Source organism: Diadema antillarum, unplaced genomic scaffold (genome assembly GCF_040938485.1).
Source record: "Diadema antillarum isolate AM-2024a unplaced genomic scaffold, OU_Dant_1.0 seq00000595_RagTag, whole genome shotgun sequence".
NCBI classification, from domain to species: domain Eukaryota; kingdom Metazoa; phylum Echinodermata; class Echinoidea; order Diadematoida; family Diadematidae; genus Diadema; species Diadema antillarum.
Genome location: NW_027271526.1, coordinates 115,168 through 133,456, shown reverse-complemented (window position 1 = coordinate 133,456; position 18,289 = coordinate 115,168). Strand labels below are relative to the sequence as shown.

The window sequence follows — 18,289 nt, the reverse complement described above, 5'->3', positions numbered from 1 at the left end:
CAGATTAGAATCCACTGTGTCTATGTGTTCATTGTGTTTTTTTCCCTTGGGTTTATGGTCAGTTATCAACAAGTAAATTGATCAACATGGTTTAGGGTTTCTGTGATTTTTTTTTTTTTAATCCTTCTCGATGGGAAGGTATTGCAGTTTGTGTGTATGTTTGCTTTTGATCTTTTTAAAAGGGGGATGATCATGAGGATTGTTATTTTTTTTTTTTCATATTAATATGCATCACTCTTTTGGCTGTGTGGGAGAAGGTGATGGAAAATTGTACATAGCATACTCGTACATAAAAATGAAATACGATTACAGATATACACTGAGACAGATCAAAGGGTGCTGACGGTGCTAAAAATGACAAGTTGGGCGTTGAATAAATTGGCACTGGTGTCAAAGTTTGCAAACTTATTCAAAATGCCTGAGATACCAAATTTCTATCCTTTTTTGTACATCATTAGACAGCTAAACAGGATTTGTAACCAAGCTCTGGTCATATTTGTATTTGGGACATGCTTGCATGCATTGGTACAGGCTATATTGTAAAGGGGATTCTGAAAAATGTGGGTTTTTTTTTTAATGATTTAAACAGAGTTTGCTGGAGAATTATTTGTTGATCATTTTGAAAAAGATCAAATTGTCTTCATGGTACAATTGTGCATTCAGTGAGGAATTTTGTAGCCGTAGGGTGGTACCTGGCAATGTGCATTGTATGATATGACATTAAAAAAAAAGAATGCTTTAGACTTACATTGCTAGCAAGACTGAGTTGCCTCTGGCTGTAAGGATGGAAATAGACTGTTCTTAATTGTGTGTGTGTGGGGGTGGGGTGGGTACACATAGAACGTAGGTGGAAAACACATTAGAGTATAGGTGGGAGAAAGGCGTAACCATGCGTGAAGGATGAATGTGGATGGCTGTTTGCTGGGCTTTCATCCACCGAGCTGAACACAAGAGGCAACGGTATGCTTCTAAGATGTGTTCCAGGGTCCTCAACAAAGGTACGGGAGTGCATTGTTTCACCTCTGATGGCAAACACTGACAAACACACACGCACACAGACAAGGAAAACCAAAAAGATGTTTGATGTTTGCTTCGTAACGCCAGTCTCAAGGCTGTCACGTCCAAACATATTGTTGTATATATATGGGTTCAGCATGACCGGCAGACGGCAGCGATCGGGCATTGAAACAAATTGTGGGAAAGATAATGTGCGTGGGCAGGAAATGCGGGAAGTCATTGGTGGGATGCGTATCTCCACCAGCTATCTCCAGATTCCCCCATCACGGCCGGTTAAGAGTTTCCAAATGATGACCGAGTCAATAGCGTGTCATTGCCAGTATTTTTTTATGTTGAATACTACAATTTGACCGATACAGTATTACGAGAGAGAGTGAAACGGGGGTCATGTAATGGTACCGGTAATTTTCCTCTTCAGTTGAATATATTACAGTTAAATGAATTGGCTCAGTGCATGATGGGGTTTGGTCCCAAATTGTTTTATACGACTGCAAATTGCATCATTTGTAAATGCATAATATCAACATATGTACCCAATCATTTATAGATTTCCATCATATAATCAGTCTTTCATCCATTATAACAACAGCAACAAAGAGAGAAGGGCTTGATCATTCTCTTCTTCTCCATTCCCTTCCCCCATCCATTCCCCTGCCCCACCCCCCTCGTCACCCCTCCTGTGCCACCACTTTGAACAGTTGACACCTATCTATTCTTCAGGCCATCCATCAATACTAAATTCGGACAGTGGCATTGGGCTTTAGACCACAAAAATCACATAAAGAAGAAATAGTTCAAAACGAGGATGAAATGAAAGAAAATATTAATTTAACCACAGATCAAGGCACATCTAAGGCTACAGAAGTCGATCCATTGATGTTTCAGGGCACAAAATCACAGGTGGTTTTGTGAGCATTTTTAAGGGATAAGCATTTTTTTTTTTTTTTTTTTTAAAGGGATGAGAGATTACTCAGGGACAAGAAATTCCAGGCAATGTTACGAGTACCAGGCAATTTCTGCAGTTCCCTTGTAGGAACAGGAACAGGTAACACTTTGGAACAGTTAAAAGCTTTGCCCATGTGCCCTGATTTGATTGCCACATTTGATTGCAAAAGTCCTTGTCCGTATTTAGAACACGGAATCTTACTCTGACAACCAGGTGCAAGTCAAGGTGTTATGAGAAGGAAGCAATTTGAAAGAAAATCTCTTGTCTGAATCTTAATAGACATAAATTCAGGGGGACAACCCTGGTCTTCAAGAAAACATGAGAAAAGAAAGGAAAGATTAAAAAAAAAGATGTGGAGATAGTGGTCATGTTTTCTAATGTGTTTGGAGTAGTGTCTTTATGGGATCACCTCTGGCACTTGTTTGCATGGAAGTGTTCCTCATGATACTAGTAGTCCCCGTGACAGTATTGACCTTTGTGGTACTCCCTTAGTGCATTTCTCTGCTGGCAAATGTCTCATGAGGTATTAACAGAGTTTGGGTGGCTTTAGGCGTGACAGTTAACAGAAAAGCACCACATTGGTAAAATCTGAGTGGAATTTACAGTAAATCATTTGAAGATGTATCCTGTATGTATATCATTGATGAGCAAATGTCGTCCTAAAAACTGTGACGTCCCTTGTATTCGAAGGCCTCATTTGTTTCGTGCCCAGAAAGGGCACACGCACCCATTCACACATGAGATTTCAAATGTATAAGATCATGTGTCTTTTTGTTGCAACATGTCTCACCATCTATTTTCTTTTCTTCTTTTTTTTTTTTTTTTGGGGGGGGGGGGTTTGGTGAGGTTGAGGGTCTTGTGCTTTTGTGTGAGTATGTGTGTGTGTTTGCATGTGTGAAAGCAAAATTTCAATCTACATGATATGAAATTATTGTACCTTGACTACGAGATAAAGTATATATGGCAAGGTTGTTCTGTTGCTTTTTTTTTTAAAGGAGGTGAAGAGAGGAAAGGTTTTTTTTTTTTTCAAATCAGGAGTTGGTATGATCCAAAACATGTCACTTGTGCTGTCCTATATGTCTCTTGCCAATCAAAATATGAAAAAGAAAAGAACAGTGATTTTCGTTTTTCTTGGGGGGGGGGGGGTGTGTCAAGAAAGAATGTTATAGTACCTTCCAGCGTGTAAGAAACACAGATAGGCAGGTGTCTCCATTTCTCCCTATACCACCAGCCTTTCAAAGTTAGAGGAGCCAGAATTCTTTCCCTCCTTTGTCATGCATTATCAGTTGTAGATCACAGAGGCTCTCTATTCATCAGAATGATTGTTTGTGGAGAGCATTACTCTGAAGATGAATACAAAATCCTTGCCACCCACCCCCCCCCCAAAAAAAAAAGAGAGAGAAATCCATCTAAGAGAGGCACTTGAATGTGTACACATTCTTAGTCAACACTTGCATGCACTTTACAGTTTTATGGGCCATACTTGATGCATGTTTACTTCTCCTCCTCTTCCTCCTCTTCTCCTTTGTTTTGTTCTTCTTAGACATTTTATTGTATTCTTCCTTTTCTTCTTCTTTGTCTTGCTTCTTTACCCTTCCTCATCCTTTTCTCCTTCCTGTTTTCTTTCTTAATATTTTTTTTTATATATCTTCCACTCTCAAACAAATACAGCCCACAAGCTCAGCCCTTTTACAATAGGAGTCTGGTTGTCAGCATGACACAGCACTTTACAGTGCACACAAGAAAGTTGCTAAAAAAGCAATATAGCCTTAATGTGCCAAGTTCTCACTTTTTAGATAGATTTTGGCATTTCTTCCAAGATGATTCCAAAGTGAAGATGATAAAATGCATTTCTGCGGCTGTGCATACCTTGACCATCTTCCAGTAAATATAATTTTGCATCCACACTACTAAAACTAGCATACAAACATGAATGATTGATACATGTAGTGGGTAGATTAGCATGTTGCAACCATTTTGCAAAGATAGAAACCAGTAGTGATTTTGAACATTTTGATCATATGTCGTGTATGATATAGTAAACCAGAAACTAGAAATTGACATCAGGAATGCTGGGAGAGGCCATTCAAATGCTAAACTCTTTGTCATGTGCCGTAACTTCTTTTTACCTGCATTTTAAAGGAAATTCAATTGATGATCTGTACAAATAAAAAAAAAATCAACCTGCAGATTTATGTGGCAGATTTTAGAAGTGTATAGATAAATCAATCAATTGTGAAAGCAACCATATTTCCTTCTCTTCTTAGTTGCCAAATAATCTTATTGGCCCAATGGAGCTACCTGTTACTTTGAAGATGTTAAAAAGAAGAGAAAACAGGGTGAACCCAAGCAGAGAGTGCTATGGCCTTCATAGTCTGAGGAGGAAATGGGGCAGAACCTTTAGGATGAGAACAAATTTTTGTCCTTCCAGTGCTGTCTGCTCTGAATTTGCATCCAGCCAAGCCTGCATTTGACAACAGCAACTTGTTTGTGCAGAAGCTCTGTACCCAAATACTCCCACAGTGTAACACACCCCCTATGACGTGCGGGCAATAGGTTTTGTTTAGAGAGCCTGCCAGGCAGTACCCCTGTGTCTATATGCTGTGAAGCCCAGAGTCATTGTTGCCAAGGGGGCGTTTCCCCCCTCGGAACATCCAGTGCAACCTAGAATAATTATGCGAGGTCGTACTCTCACGCCACAGGTCAGGAAAAAGAGAGTATCCCTGGGATTTTCCAAATGAACAAAAGGTGGCTCTATGGGGTTTAAGAGAAAAGTTATGCTCCAGATCCATTACACTACAGGTGGCTCCACTTGTATGCTTCAATATGCAAGAGAATCTGTCAAAACAAATTGATTGTATGGGTTCCCCCCCCCCCCACTTTTAATGTTTCATAGTGCAATTTGCAAGTGCAATGATAGAGGAAAATTGATTAACTGGGTCAATTTAGATATATTTCTTTTCTGTAGTCATACAAATAGGTCAGGTGAGTTGTACATAACTGTACAGGCATTTATTTTTACACCATGAGTATTAGTAGGTATATGGGCATAATGCAGTTCTAAGTTGTATTGCCATTTGCCATGCACTGAAGAGAAGTTTGAAATAATTGAAGGTCCACTTGCGAGAGAAATGGAGCAGCCTCCTTTAAAGCTATGTCGGTCCAATTTTTTGACCGTCCTGTTATTCAGGAAGCAGGCTCACAAGGGCCTGTAGGTGTCCCCTGGGGGAATGATGCATGCCCAGTGAGTTGATGGCCCGTGCATATCACTAGACTCTGATTTAGCTCTGGTCATTATTACCTTGGAAGTGGCTATTTCAAGCAATGGTTGCTCCAGTGATGAGAGGCCTAGAGTTAAGAGCCCCTTGTTGGCAAGGTAGCCTATTGTCTGGTCAAGAACTGAAAATATATACATACCAGAACATATGACTTTTGCTGGATATCAAAGCACAATAGCAAAAACAAAACAAAGACAAGAAACAGTGTGAATACCAATTCTTTGAACATCAGTTGCTTTTGCCCTTCATGTTCACCAGTAGTGATTGTGTTAATAACAATACGTGATATTTACAGGAAATATGTGATGCTGATAATGATAAGAATGATAAGAATGATGATAGCTGTTCATAAAACTTTCATTTCAATTTATGTTGTTTTCGCACACTTATAACAATCCTCCTTATATACACGGCATCTTTGAATTTGGAATATGAAACAAGTTTTGTGCATCTTTTGTGCACTTACAATGTAGTACATTCATTGTGTGAATTTCATGAATTCAACACATTAACACAGATACCCTGAACCTTAGTACACCCTTGTTTTGCTTCTTTTTTTTTTTCTCAAGCAAATAATAGATTATTACCAGGATCTAAGTCCTTTTTCATTTATATCAAATCCAACCTTTTGCTCACACAACAGCATTTATCCAACTCGTGTGTATGCTCGGTATGAGTCCCAACTCAGTCTTGAATGTGCCAATGCCGCATTGTTTTCTCGCTCATTCAGACGATAACAAAGCATTCACAATGTTTGGGTAGAAATGTTACTCGAGAACGCACGTAAACATCGCATGTTTCCTCTCCTCCTTTCATTCCCAAGTCAATCCATATCACTTTCTGGCCGGTTTCCACCGAACAAGCTTCCCCTTTGTTACGATTTTGGTCTTTCTCATGCCAGAATGACTTTATAAAGTCATGGAGAGTATCACTTGCATTTTGAAGTGTCATTTTAGAGAGCCAAAGCAAAGATGGGCTCATTTTATACAAATTCAGCTTTTCAAAAAATTGCAGTAATAATTCAGTGTTGTCAATAGAGAGTAAAGAGTAGTTCCTTCTTTCAATAGCCAATACAATGCTTCATGCACATGAATAAGTTATTTAAAAGGAATGCACCTTTTTTTTGTATTTTAGAGGTGATTTTTAGCTAAAAAGGTTGATGGTAGAATGATAGGGATGATGATGTATACATAGATACACAAAACACCTTGTAGTGATAAATCGAAGGGCATGGAAATTGTAGGATATGATAGAACAATCAATTCAATGGAATTAATGACTGTTAGGTCCACATACAACAACAATGACATACTTTTCTTTTCTTTTCTTTTTTTTTTCCGTAGGATATGCCATGTACATGTAATTAGGGAGCCGGCTCATAAAGTTGAACCATCACCAAGTCATATAAATAGCTCTGACAGTATGGAGTAAGATATCCTTGTACTTTGGAGCTTGCATTTGGCAAAAACTCTTAACTTTTACATATGTACCGGAAGACTGACATCGTGTGGATTGTATAACATGGATCAGATTATTGTGACCAAAGACAACTGAAAACCTGTTTTGTGTATTAATGTCCTTTTTGCTCGTCTCCACATGACTGTCACCCTCTCTTGGTCATCTGGAAAATTTAGCTTATGTCAAATACTAACATCTGGCAGCTTTAAAAACACAAAGATGGCCAAACTTTGGATTATAATGGGTTAAACAAATAGGGATCTCTTACAAAACACTCATGTTCTCCTTCATCTCTTCTGCTCCTTCTTTTCCTTCCTTTTCCTCTTCCTTTTTAATCTTCTTTCCATCTTCTTCCTCCTACTCCTCCTCCTCCTTGTCCTTCATCATCTTCATCTCTGTCTCCAACAGTGCCTGTTTTTTGTTGGTTTTTTTTTTGGTTGTGTCAATGTTGAAAGGCAGGAGGAAAATTTGATTTAATGCACACCTGTGCAAGGACTTGTTGCTGTCTATTTGATATTATGAAGGCCTTCGTTAATTCACCAAGGATTGATTTTGTCCAGCCTCTCGAAACTGTTTGCAACCCAGGCTCCCCCCCCCCCCCCAATTTTCCAAGAGAGTTTAACAAACACTATGACTTTGCTGGCTCTGAGGAACAGGCTAATTGCTTAGGAGATTGAATCTGCTAGATGTATAGGGCTTTAGGGGGTCCAAGTTAGAGTAAACAGTATGTTTGCAATAACCTTTTTGTCAACCGGACATGTGTATTTGTGCGAGTTCTGTTAGATGGTGGGTCTGCTTTAACGAACCCAATGCAAGGCCTACAAGGTGTATCTACACAGCCTGTGAGCTTCCGAGAAAGGTCATGCTGTATATGTATTTTCCAGTAAAGTTAGAGTGACTGGATAGAAGTTTGGTTACCTTTGCTCACTTGAAGAGATTCACAGAAGTGATAACATTAGATTAAGCATTTGATGTAACCGCACAGAAATGCATCCTGTTGCATCATGAACAAATTAACATTCAAATAATCTGTGGAAGTTTGTTACATCAGTCATAGGTGGTTATTAAAGGATGTTGGGATGTACTCGTAAGATATCATTCTACCTTTGACCATTAATGAATGGGGTATGTGGGGAAGGAAAAATAAAGTGGCTGAGTCATTGTACAATGTCCTGTTGTAATACCACAACTACAAGCATGTAGATGTTTGTTTGTTTGTACGTATGTATGTTTGCATGTGTACTGTAGAAGCTTCTGCATCCATGGCTCTGGTTCAAAAGTAATAGAATTGTGTCAAAGAAAGAAAAAATTTGGAAAGCAACTTCAAAAGGAGTTATCTTACTGATTTTTTCAAGCAGATGCAAGTGAAACTTCATGCTTATAGTATCAGGTCTTTTTATCATCAGTCACCAAATAAGTATAAAGTTAATGTATGGAATACTATAGCAAATCTGAATTTATTTTTACATCTGCACAGATCTTGGTGACTGAGAAACGGGGGACTAGGCTTTGCTGTACTGATGTCTAATTCATTCATTCATTCATGTATTTTTGAGGAGGAGCTATCTGCAGAAATTTGCAGTCAAATGCGGGGGGAACCACGTTGTTCAGCTGCCGATGTATTAAAAGAAAAAAGAGAAAAGTGTTAATTTCTTCAACTCTGTATATGGCTCTTTGTCATATGTTCTTCTCTTTGTTTGTGTGTGTGCGTGCATATGTTTTGGAAGTAGATTATCAAACATTTAATCAAACAACTCTTTTGCTGTTCTCCACAGTTTGTCGGTGTGGAAGGCTTTGTCACAGCATTCATCGACCTGTTCCCGAACTACCTGCTGAAGGGCAACCGGCGAGAATACTTTGCCTTCTTCACCTGTCTCTTCTTCCTCATAGCTGGTCTGCCTATGGTGACCTATGTAAGTATTCTTTCTTGGGATTATCATACGGGTCATAGCCCACAAGATCTCACAATAAAGCACAGAAGAAACAAGAATGCACAGCGGCCTCATTCACCACACAACACATCTTGCAACAGATGATCACGATGATACTGATTGCAACAGATTTTGGTGTGGCATAAGAATTTATTGCATACTGGTCTGAAAGAATTTTGACCCGTCCTCAATCAGCCATTGTGTACCCAAAAACTGTAAAGGATGCTAATCCGAATATAATCAAATATAACTCTGCACAAATTTTAGACATGCTTGTGTGGACATACAGAAAATGTGAATAAAAGATTTATCATGTGAGTGAAACACAGAAACTTCTTGATTGAAAGATACATTTCATGTACTGCGCCTTCAGTGTTCCTGACCTATGACCATTGCACAAATGACATTGCACAATTTGTGCTTGTGCATGACCTCCAATATCTCCGAATGACTTTACAACCACTGCAAATAGATTTTATATCAGCATGATGGCTATGTCATCACCAAGCTGTAATCCGCTTCCCGCTAAATACACACAATGTTGAAGGCAATATAAGGGTGGGGGTTCCAGGGAGGGTTGCTCTAGATAATTTCTGGTTCCAGACTTCAGCCAAGTAGTGTTCTTTAATCTTGAAAGAAGCAGTTACTCTTTCCTCTGGCAAATCAATACTGCAAATGAACTGTAGGGGAAAGGCTGAAATCTTCAAGTAATTGCAGCATTGCTTGGGCATATTTCAGCCATATTTATGCAAGATGTGTGGGTGGAAGCACTGCAACTACATATACAATATTTGAAAATTGTTATCTTGGGATAGTGATATCTTTTTCATGTTTTTTCCCAATAATTCAAGATTAATATCAACAGCACTCGAAACAAATCTAACAGTCAGACATCTAACAAATCATCTTTTGAAGTTAAAACACCCATCCAAATCGTCAGTCGAGAGAGTTCTTATGGATATCCCCCCCCCCCCCCCCAGTATCTCTGACAAATTTGTACTGTAGAGTCTAGAGGGGATGTGGAACTTTTCCACTGTTTTACACTTTGTGTCAATATGTGATCAGCAAGTTCATGCCAATAGTGCAAACATGGGTTCATGGGAAATCAGAGACCCCAAAAGACATGCCTTGGTACCTTATATTTGTTCATTGTTTGCTTTGTCAATATCTTCTCCTGCCCCCCCCCCCCCCCCCCCCCCCACTATTTTGCTCAAGCATTTCATCTAATGCAGAATAAAGTTCAGTATATTTGCCTCCATTGAAACACTTCTTTAGTCTCGTGCCAAGAAATGACACACAAAAAAAGTATTGTCATGCTGCTGGATGTTTTTTGGCGAACAAATCTGTTTATACCCAGCCACTCCTTAAAAGAGCTGAATACCAGTTTATTTTCATCGAGGGCAGTATATTCCTAGGTAAGGGCTCAAGAAGATAATGAAATGAAATGATTGATTATATGAAGTATGAACCACATTGCAAAGATACAATACTTGTTTACCAGACATGCTTGAGTGCAGGTAATCAATTAATAACGGTACAAGAAAACATGTCTCTGTTCACATTACGTGAGACATTGCCTTTCACTCCAATCAGGCATTGTCTCCATATTTGATAACAGAGAGGAGAAAAAAATGCTGTGCAAAATTCATGTGTGCTTGTAGGTGTGGCACAATGACTTGTATGGACTAAATGGGCACAGAATTTTGCTTTACACATAGACACAATGCTTAGTATAGCATCTGCATCACTGTGTGCGCTCAAGCATTGATATACGCCCCCAAATACCAATGAGCCATTGCAAAGTAGATGCTGTTGATCTCAAATACCCTTCACTGAAGAAAGAGTCATCCATAATCCTCCCTCGTCAAAATGCAAGAAAGACTCGCTGCAAATAAACACCAGTTCACTGTTAAAAACTAACAAGCAAACAAATTAATATACAGTGTATTATGGATGGAGAGGCTTATGCAGGGAGCCCTAGACCAAGGGGGATGGAAAAGGGTGGAATGTGGACCTGGTGAGGAAATGTTATGATTGGAGACCGGTTGTAACAATTGCCATCTGTCAGTACCTCTGTGTGCTTTACTGCCAATAGAGACTAATCAAGAGCTTTTTCCGTGCATTTTTAACCCCGCTGAAAATAGAATCAGGAAATGGGGTATTGTTTGATGTAGGGAAAGCCAAAGAGGGGACCATGATCCAAAGCCATGCAATTATGTCACAATGCCGACATCCAGTACATGCCCAATGAGTCTGTGTGTGAGAAGTACGGGTTTGGGTCAGAGGTGATGTTATGACATGACTTCTGGGGGTGACTGGAACATAGACCATACAGGACCGCATAATGTTATTATATGAATACTGACTGAATAGGTGGAGAGCGCAGTTCAAAGAACTTTGGATTTCTGTAGGCTGCTGATGAGTGATATCCGCACATGAAAGCTGAAGAGAAGTCTAATAACATTATGAAAGAGCTATGAACTGCAATATATGCTCTTCATGCTACAGTCTGTAGAAATTGATGCCAGTGACTGGTATTTTCAATTATCTGCATTGATAGAGTATATCGCAATTAGATGTTGAATATGTTTCATCATATCTGTTCCTGTGGGATGTCAGAACTTTCTCTTTCACCTGCTCTTATTGCTGCAGAGAAATCAGATTCTTAAGAGATGATATAACAATCTTTCAGAGAGTGAATGATAATTGATCAATCTCAAAAAGAAAGAGAGACTTAAGTTAGAAGTATCCATTATATCAGTGAGCTTTCATAATTCTAATCCAATGCCACCTGGCAACAGCGATGTTAATCAGATCTGCACGAGCATAAGCAACCAGGCATAGAATCATTGTGGCAGTGTTGTGGTCTAGTAGCTCTAGTGGATTCTGCACTGCATTTTGAATAAGAAAGTCAATGGTTCAAGCCTGTCACAACACTTGTGCTTGCTGGTTAGCTAGCCCACTGTGTCCACAATCAGGTACTCAAATTGAATATAGCGTATCAGAAAATGGCAGCCTGGCTAGAGTGCTACCCAGAGACTGAAGTGCTTGTAATGTGGATGCCGGCTTGATTCTATTGACCAGGGTAACATATTGCCAAAGGCTCTGAGCACAATGGCGGCATAATGCTCTCCCAAAATGGCTGTAGTTATGTTAGCAATCCCGGTGATGAAGTCTTCAGAACAGTTGTTTTCATATCCACATTGATTGTTTTTCCTTCTGTCTTACCCCACATGCAGGGAGGGATGTATGTGTTCCAGCTGTTTGATGCGTACTCTGCCAGTGGCAGTGCCCTCCTATTTGTCTCATTCTTTGAGAGCATGGCTATAGGCTGGGTGTATGGTAAGTTTTGGGGGTACACAGCCCTTTTCTCCACATGTTTCAAATGCCTAGGAAATCTTGGAATATCCACTGCCGGCTAAAAAATTATACCAGAATGTAATTAAGATAAACTTCATGTTGTCATATCGTGCCATGTGTCTCTCCAATCTAATTCTTGCAAGGCTTTGGGCATAATCAGGCATTATTCACTCAGATTTCAATCTTTGGTAAAGTTCCATCATAAACAAAATTCTCACTTTGTTCTTTGCATTATTCTGAGAATTTGGAAATAAATGAAATGAAATGAACTTGGGCATTTACTTTCAGATCTTGAAAGACATGAGTTGGAATAGCTATCTTTCGTGACTGAAATATCCTCAACAGATTCCATGATTTATTGTGTGATTGCTGTTAAACATCGAAGATGTCCAGTGCAATGTGAAGTAATTCTCTTTATCCATTTCCTGTGTCGCCTATTTGCAGGAGCGGATAGATTCCTGAGAGACTTTAAGACGATGTGTGACTTCAAGGGTCTGTACCTGTGCGGCCAGTACCTGAGGTTGACCTGGATGATCACCACTCCTTGCTTTTCCATAGTAAGAGCATTGCCATGCTGACAGCTACTTATCAAGCTGTTTTGATTTGTTTAGTGTTGCCACCTCTTTCTCTTGAGGGATGGGTGCATGGGGTGGGGATGGGGGTGGGGGTGAGGGAAGTTTATAAAGTGAAAGATGAGACTGGAAAGACAAACTAACAAGCTTCTGAGAGGAATGCAGCACAATTTTTGTTAACTTCCCCAACTGGTATTGTATGCAATTAAGGATGCCTGGCTGGTCCAACATTGTGTGTGTACTCGTGTCACAATGAATTTTACAAGGTCTGACTTGATAGTAGTGTCCTGTCTGTTTTGCACCCAATGAATTATAGACAGCTATGTCTGTGTCAAGCCATAGCGAGAGTGCTCTAAGAATCGGAATTCCATTGTCTTTATAGACCTACCCTCTCAAACTTTAAAGGGATCATATAGTTTTGGTTGAGACCTAATTTCAGGTTTCTAACATTTTTTTTTGTGAGGATAAGGAGAAACTTCTTATGAAATATGAAAGATCACGTAATTCCATGTGGAATTCAATGTTTATTTGATGAAAATTGGTTTTGAAATGGCTCAGATATCCAAAACAAAGCGATTCTAATAAAGTGTGGGACCCACACTTTTTTATGATCACTTTGCTTTCCTTTGTTTTTGAATGTTTCAGTCATTCCAAACCCGATTTACATAAAATAAACTTTGAATTCCTCTTAGAATGGTATGATCTGTACTATTTCATAAGTGTTTTCTTGGTATCTTGCAAAAAGTTAAAAGCCCAATTCACATCTCCACCAATACTGTACCATCCCTTTAAATCATGAAGGAAGATACTTGTATAATGGCAGTTTTCTCAAGTAAGCTGTAAAGAATATTCGTGTGCATGTATTCCTTCTTGTCTCGCCCACCGGAGGTGAAGGCGAGACTAAGGGATCCAAATGGCGTCCGTCCGTCGTCCATTGTCCATCCGTCTTCCGTCGTCCGTCGTCCGTCACAAATGTTAAAGTTTACCTGCAAGACTCTCTTATGATGCATAACTTGGCAACTGTTACAGCAATGGCAGCCACACTTGGGTGATAGAAGCACTAGGGGTATCTTCATGTTATGGTGTTGTCAGAGGTCATGTGATGATGTCAAAGGTCATTTGAGGTCATATATTAAAGAGTATGTGCAAGACTCTCTTTTCTATGTTAAAGTTTACCTGCAAGACTCTCTTTTGACAAATAAATTCACACAAGTTGCTTGGATTACAACCTAACTTGGGTCATAGATGTTTACTTGCAAGACCCTCTTATGACATGTAACTCGACACATGTTGCTACAATGGCAATCAAACTTGGGTGATGGATGCACTGGGGGTACCTTCATGTTATGGTGCCGTAAGAGGTCACATGATAAGGTCAAAGGTCATTTGAGGTCCTATGTTAAAGTTTGCTTGCAAGACTCTTTTATCACGCGTAACTCAGCACATGTTGCTACAATGGCAATCAAACTTGGGTGATGGTAGATGTCTCTTGGGAAGTTGAAGGTAACCACAAGGTCAAAGGTTACAGACAGGGGTCAACAAACTTTAAGGGCCCAATGTTAAGTTTTTAGGGCGCATTTCGTTTATAACTTTTGATCCCTTTGTCCGTTTGTGACCAAACTTGGATGGAAGATGTCCCTTAAGGAGGTGAAGGTCGTCACAAGGTCAAAGGTCACAGACAGGGGTCAACAAACTTTTAGGGCCCAATGTTATGTTTTTAGGGCGCGTTTTGATTGTGGCTCATAACTTTTGATCCCTATGTCCGTTTGTGACCAAACTTAAACGGTAGATATCCCATGGGGAGTTAAAGGTCATCACAAGGTCAAAAGTCACAGAAAGGGGTCAACAAATTTTTAGGGCCCAATGTTAAGTTTTTACGGCGCGTTTCGATTATGGCTCATTACTTTTGATCCCTTTGTCCGTTTGTGACCAAACTTGGATGGTAAATGTCCCTTAGGGTGTTGAAGGTCACCACAAGGTCAAAGGTCATAAGCAGGTCAATTAACTTCTGGGAGTTATAAAAAATATGAATTCCTTGTACGCGAATGGGCGAGACACAATTTGGCGATTGCCTTGTTTTGTTGTTGTTCTTACCTGCATCTGTAGCTAAAGTTATTGGATCGAATACAAGCTCCTGTCCTCTGTAAAAGAAATAATCAGCATTCCATTTCAGCTAATATTTTTTATTATTTTATGGTTAGCATTTTTGTCAAGTATGAAGACAAGATAATAAGAACAACTGTCAAAATTCATTGTCCTACACCTGCTTACAGAGTACTCCTTTTTTTTTGTCCCCTAAAGGCCATCTTCATCTTCAGCCTGGTGAAGTACAGCCCGCTGAAGTACAACGACACGTATGTGTACCCCGATTGGGGCTACGCAATCGGCTGGCTCATGGCCCTGTCCTCTATGATCTGCCCTCCTTCCTACTTCTGCATCCAGCTCTTCTTCAACAGCACTGGCTCCCTGAAAGAGGTGTGTGGTGTGCTCCATCTTTTAACTTCTTAACCCATTCAAGGCCATTTAAGTATGAAGCTTCTGGTGAAACTGATAGGTGTCTCACTATGTGAGAGCATTATTTCCAAAAGTGAACAGATTGCAGACATGCTTGATTTTCATCGTACTGGTGTTAACCAAGTGATGAAAAAAGAAATGACTTGCAAATCACACAAATCAGATAGTTTGGGGATTAAGTCGTTGCTTTTTTTTAATCAGTACACATTTGTCCGCCAGTCTAGTAATGAAAAACAATGGACTTTTTATTAGATATTTACTTCACATTGAGGCTTTACTGTTGCTTTAAGTTTTAGAGTATGGATACCATTTGTTGGCTTTGTATTGCTGTGTGTTCATTGAAGAATCAAAATGAGCATAAAATTATTGCAGAGTATGTCACCACAAATATTTTTGAAATGCCATCCATGCCCCTCTCTCATTCATCTTCCCCTGTCCATCCCCAATGCAGCGCTGGACGGTCCTGACCACCCCCAAACTGACCCACCTGAGGAGCAATGAGGGGAAAAAGGACAAGCCGAATATGGAGCTGACCAAGGTGATGGAGGACAAGAACGGGACCAACGGGCTCCCACCCCCTTCGTACATTGAGGTCTCCGAGACCAACGGCGGTGCGAAGACGGAGGACGTGAGCGTGAGAATGCAGTAGGCCACCCCCCCCCCCCAACTGCAAGAGGTGGATGTGCGACAGCGATGATACCTTGCACTTTTTTATTACTAAGAGAGCTTACTATGGGATCCATGGGCATCACTCCAGACTGTGTTAGAGGGCCTACCCATCATCTTTTGTTAAGGGACCACACCCAATGGGGTCCACTTGCAATGCTGCACCTCCTCATTCTGCTCTGCTCTGCTGCACTCTAGTTCTTTGCATTTTAGTTCCGTTGCATGGCGAATCATTTGCTATGCACCTGAGATGTTTATAGAATTCAGCGTAGCAATTCTCGGAGGAGGAAGAGGCGGGTTTGGGCAGTGGGTGCAGTGTGCTGAAAATAATGATCTAATTTCAGGCAAAGGGGTGATGCCTGAGGCACTCAAATGAATTGTGATAGAAAAATAAAGTTAGAGGCCTGAATTTGGGGATCATCAAAGCTGACTACGTAGCAGTAGTTGTATGGTGCTAAATGTAATATCAAACACCTACACAATGGATAAGAAGGCAAATACACAGGTGATACCATAATCAACAACTTAAATACTATATCATATATAGTGCCGGCCAGGTTCAATGCTACAACTGACATTTCTCTTTTTTCTTTCATTCATCATTTGCATGATCAAAATTGAGGGGAAAATGCCATTTCAACAACCTCACCGAGGTGAGTGGAATGTGTCAAAGTGTCTCGGAGACGAGAACCTGAATTCATATGAACAAGCCCTAGTTTAAGGGCTTTGTTGTTGCTGTTTTAACAGAGCTGATGACAATCACAAGGACTTAACTGCAAATTAGGGAGAGGGTAAATTTTGTGATGCACAAAACTTCTTTCAGCGTTTTTCATTTCTTCTCACAAACTCTTTACAGCACTTGGGCATCACTGTGCATATCTGTCCACAGAAACAATCCATATATCTCGTTTCTATTGGGGAAAGACACGATGCTGTGCAATTTTTGCTGTGGAATGCATTTTCGCAGCAAGATAACTCAAAGTATTTGGTCTTTCACAGGCAGTAGAACTAACCTATTGAAGCAGAATCATGAATTTTGAACTGTCATGCAAACTTATGGTAAATCATTGAGGAAGTCAGTGTATCGCTGTAAGGACAATAATGTACGTGATGGAAATTGCTAACTTTTGTGTGATTAATTACCTTTCTCGAGTCGCGTAGCCCTTTGTGATAATGATGTATATTTGCAATTACTAAATTAAATCAAACGTAGGAAACTATAAGAAGATAGAAATATATGCATACTCTGCTTTCTCCAAGTAGAAGTAAAGAGCAAAATGAGCTGATTGTGTGTGTGTTTGATTGATCTTAATTTAGTTGAGTTCAACTGAAATATGGCTTAATTTCACACTGACTGCGAAGAGTACACAGATATTTGAGGAGGAGGTATGAATGCCAAGTTGTATATTTGTTGATAGAATGCTTATTTTATTTTTGTCTTGCAAATATGTGTATAATTGTTGGTAGTGTTATCTGTAGTTGTGTTCATAAGTAAACATAGAAGACCCAGCAAAAATTGCTGAAATTTTTGCTCATAATCGAGTACTTCAAGCCACTTGCATGTTTGCTTTCATTTCCTTCATGAACTTTGTCCATTCTTAGGTCAAAGATTATGCATTACTGTCAGTTTTGTTTTTTTGTTTTAGTTTGGACAGACATGTGTGAATTTTAGCGTATGTGTTGTTTGTTTTTCTTTTTCAGCAGACCACGTTATGTAGATTTCTTGATTTAGTGAAAATTGGAGGTGTAGGACTTAAATCGCTTGTACATGGCTGAGTGTGGGAGACAGGTTGTTGTCCTCACATGGTGATTATTTTGTATACAGACTTAATACTCAAAGTGGTCCAATGGCTGAAGTTGCTGTTTTAGTGGAGTGATATGTGATAATCAGGTGCAAATGCCAAAATTCTGTTTTTCCTGCCTGGATGGATGTTTTTCGTATTTCTTTCCCCACTCTATTCTTCCAACTTCACCGTTCTTACAGTGATGGATGATGATTCTCGGATGAGTGTTGTACAGTGGGAATGCCAGGTTAGAGGTCCAAAACAAATCTAAAAGGAACGGGCAGAGTTGATAATAGGTCCAGGTTGGTGCACATTTCTACTCTTTTGTTCCATTTCACCACTCTGAGCTTAAGAAAACTTCCTCTGTCATAAAAAACCCACCCCTTGTTGGAAGCTTCCAGCTTTAACATTGGCTTCATGTGGTACCCTCTTCTCCCAACAGAATTGAAGCTTGGATATTTCTGCTTGACTGAAGATGGCATAAAAGCTAACTGTATCCATTATATGTCAAACACAGAAAAAAAAGAATGCAGTTTATAAAAGACACTCTTAAAAAAAAAAATTCTACTGAAAGTCAAGTGTTTTCATAACTGTAAACACTTCTGAAAAGCATCCAAATTCCGCCTCCCTCTCCCTTGGTAATCTGTCCATTTATTTTTTCCACACTTTGTACATAAACATGCTATCATTCCAGGTGATATATATTTTGTTGAGTGTCAAATTTGCATTATGAGTCTGCTGCTTTTTATTTATTTTGTTTCTT

The 18,289-nt window shown here is 39.6% G+C and overlaps 1 protein-coding gene across 3 annotated transcripts in view; it reads left to right on the top strand.

Annotated features, from left to right (window-relative positions):
* The window catches only part of LOC139735729 (sodium- and chloride-dependent betaine transporter-like), a 93,744-nt gene extending 75,670 nt beyond the window's left edge, over positions 1-18,074 (top strand). For all 3 annotated transcript variants that reach the window (XM_071646478.1, XM_071646477.1, XM_071646475.1), the window contains 5 exons: positions 8,475-8,612; positions 11,870-11,972; positions 12,435-12,547; positions 14,864-15,037; positions 15,528-18,074. In XM_071646478.1, the coding sequence (XP_071502579.1) occupies positions 8,475-8,612; positions 11,870-11,972; positions 12,435-12,547; positions 14,864-15,037; positions 15,528-15,725 (726 nt within the window). In that variant the 3' untranslated portion in view covers positions 15,726-18,074. The remainder of the gene's footprint in view (positions 1-8,474; positions 8,613-11,869; positions 11,973-12,434; positions 12,548-14,863; positions 15,038-15,527) is intronic.
* The last annotated feature ends 215 nt before the right edge of the window (positions 18,075-18,289 follow it).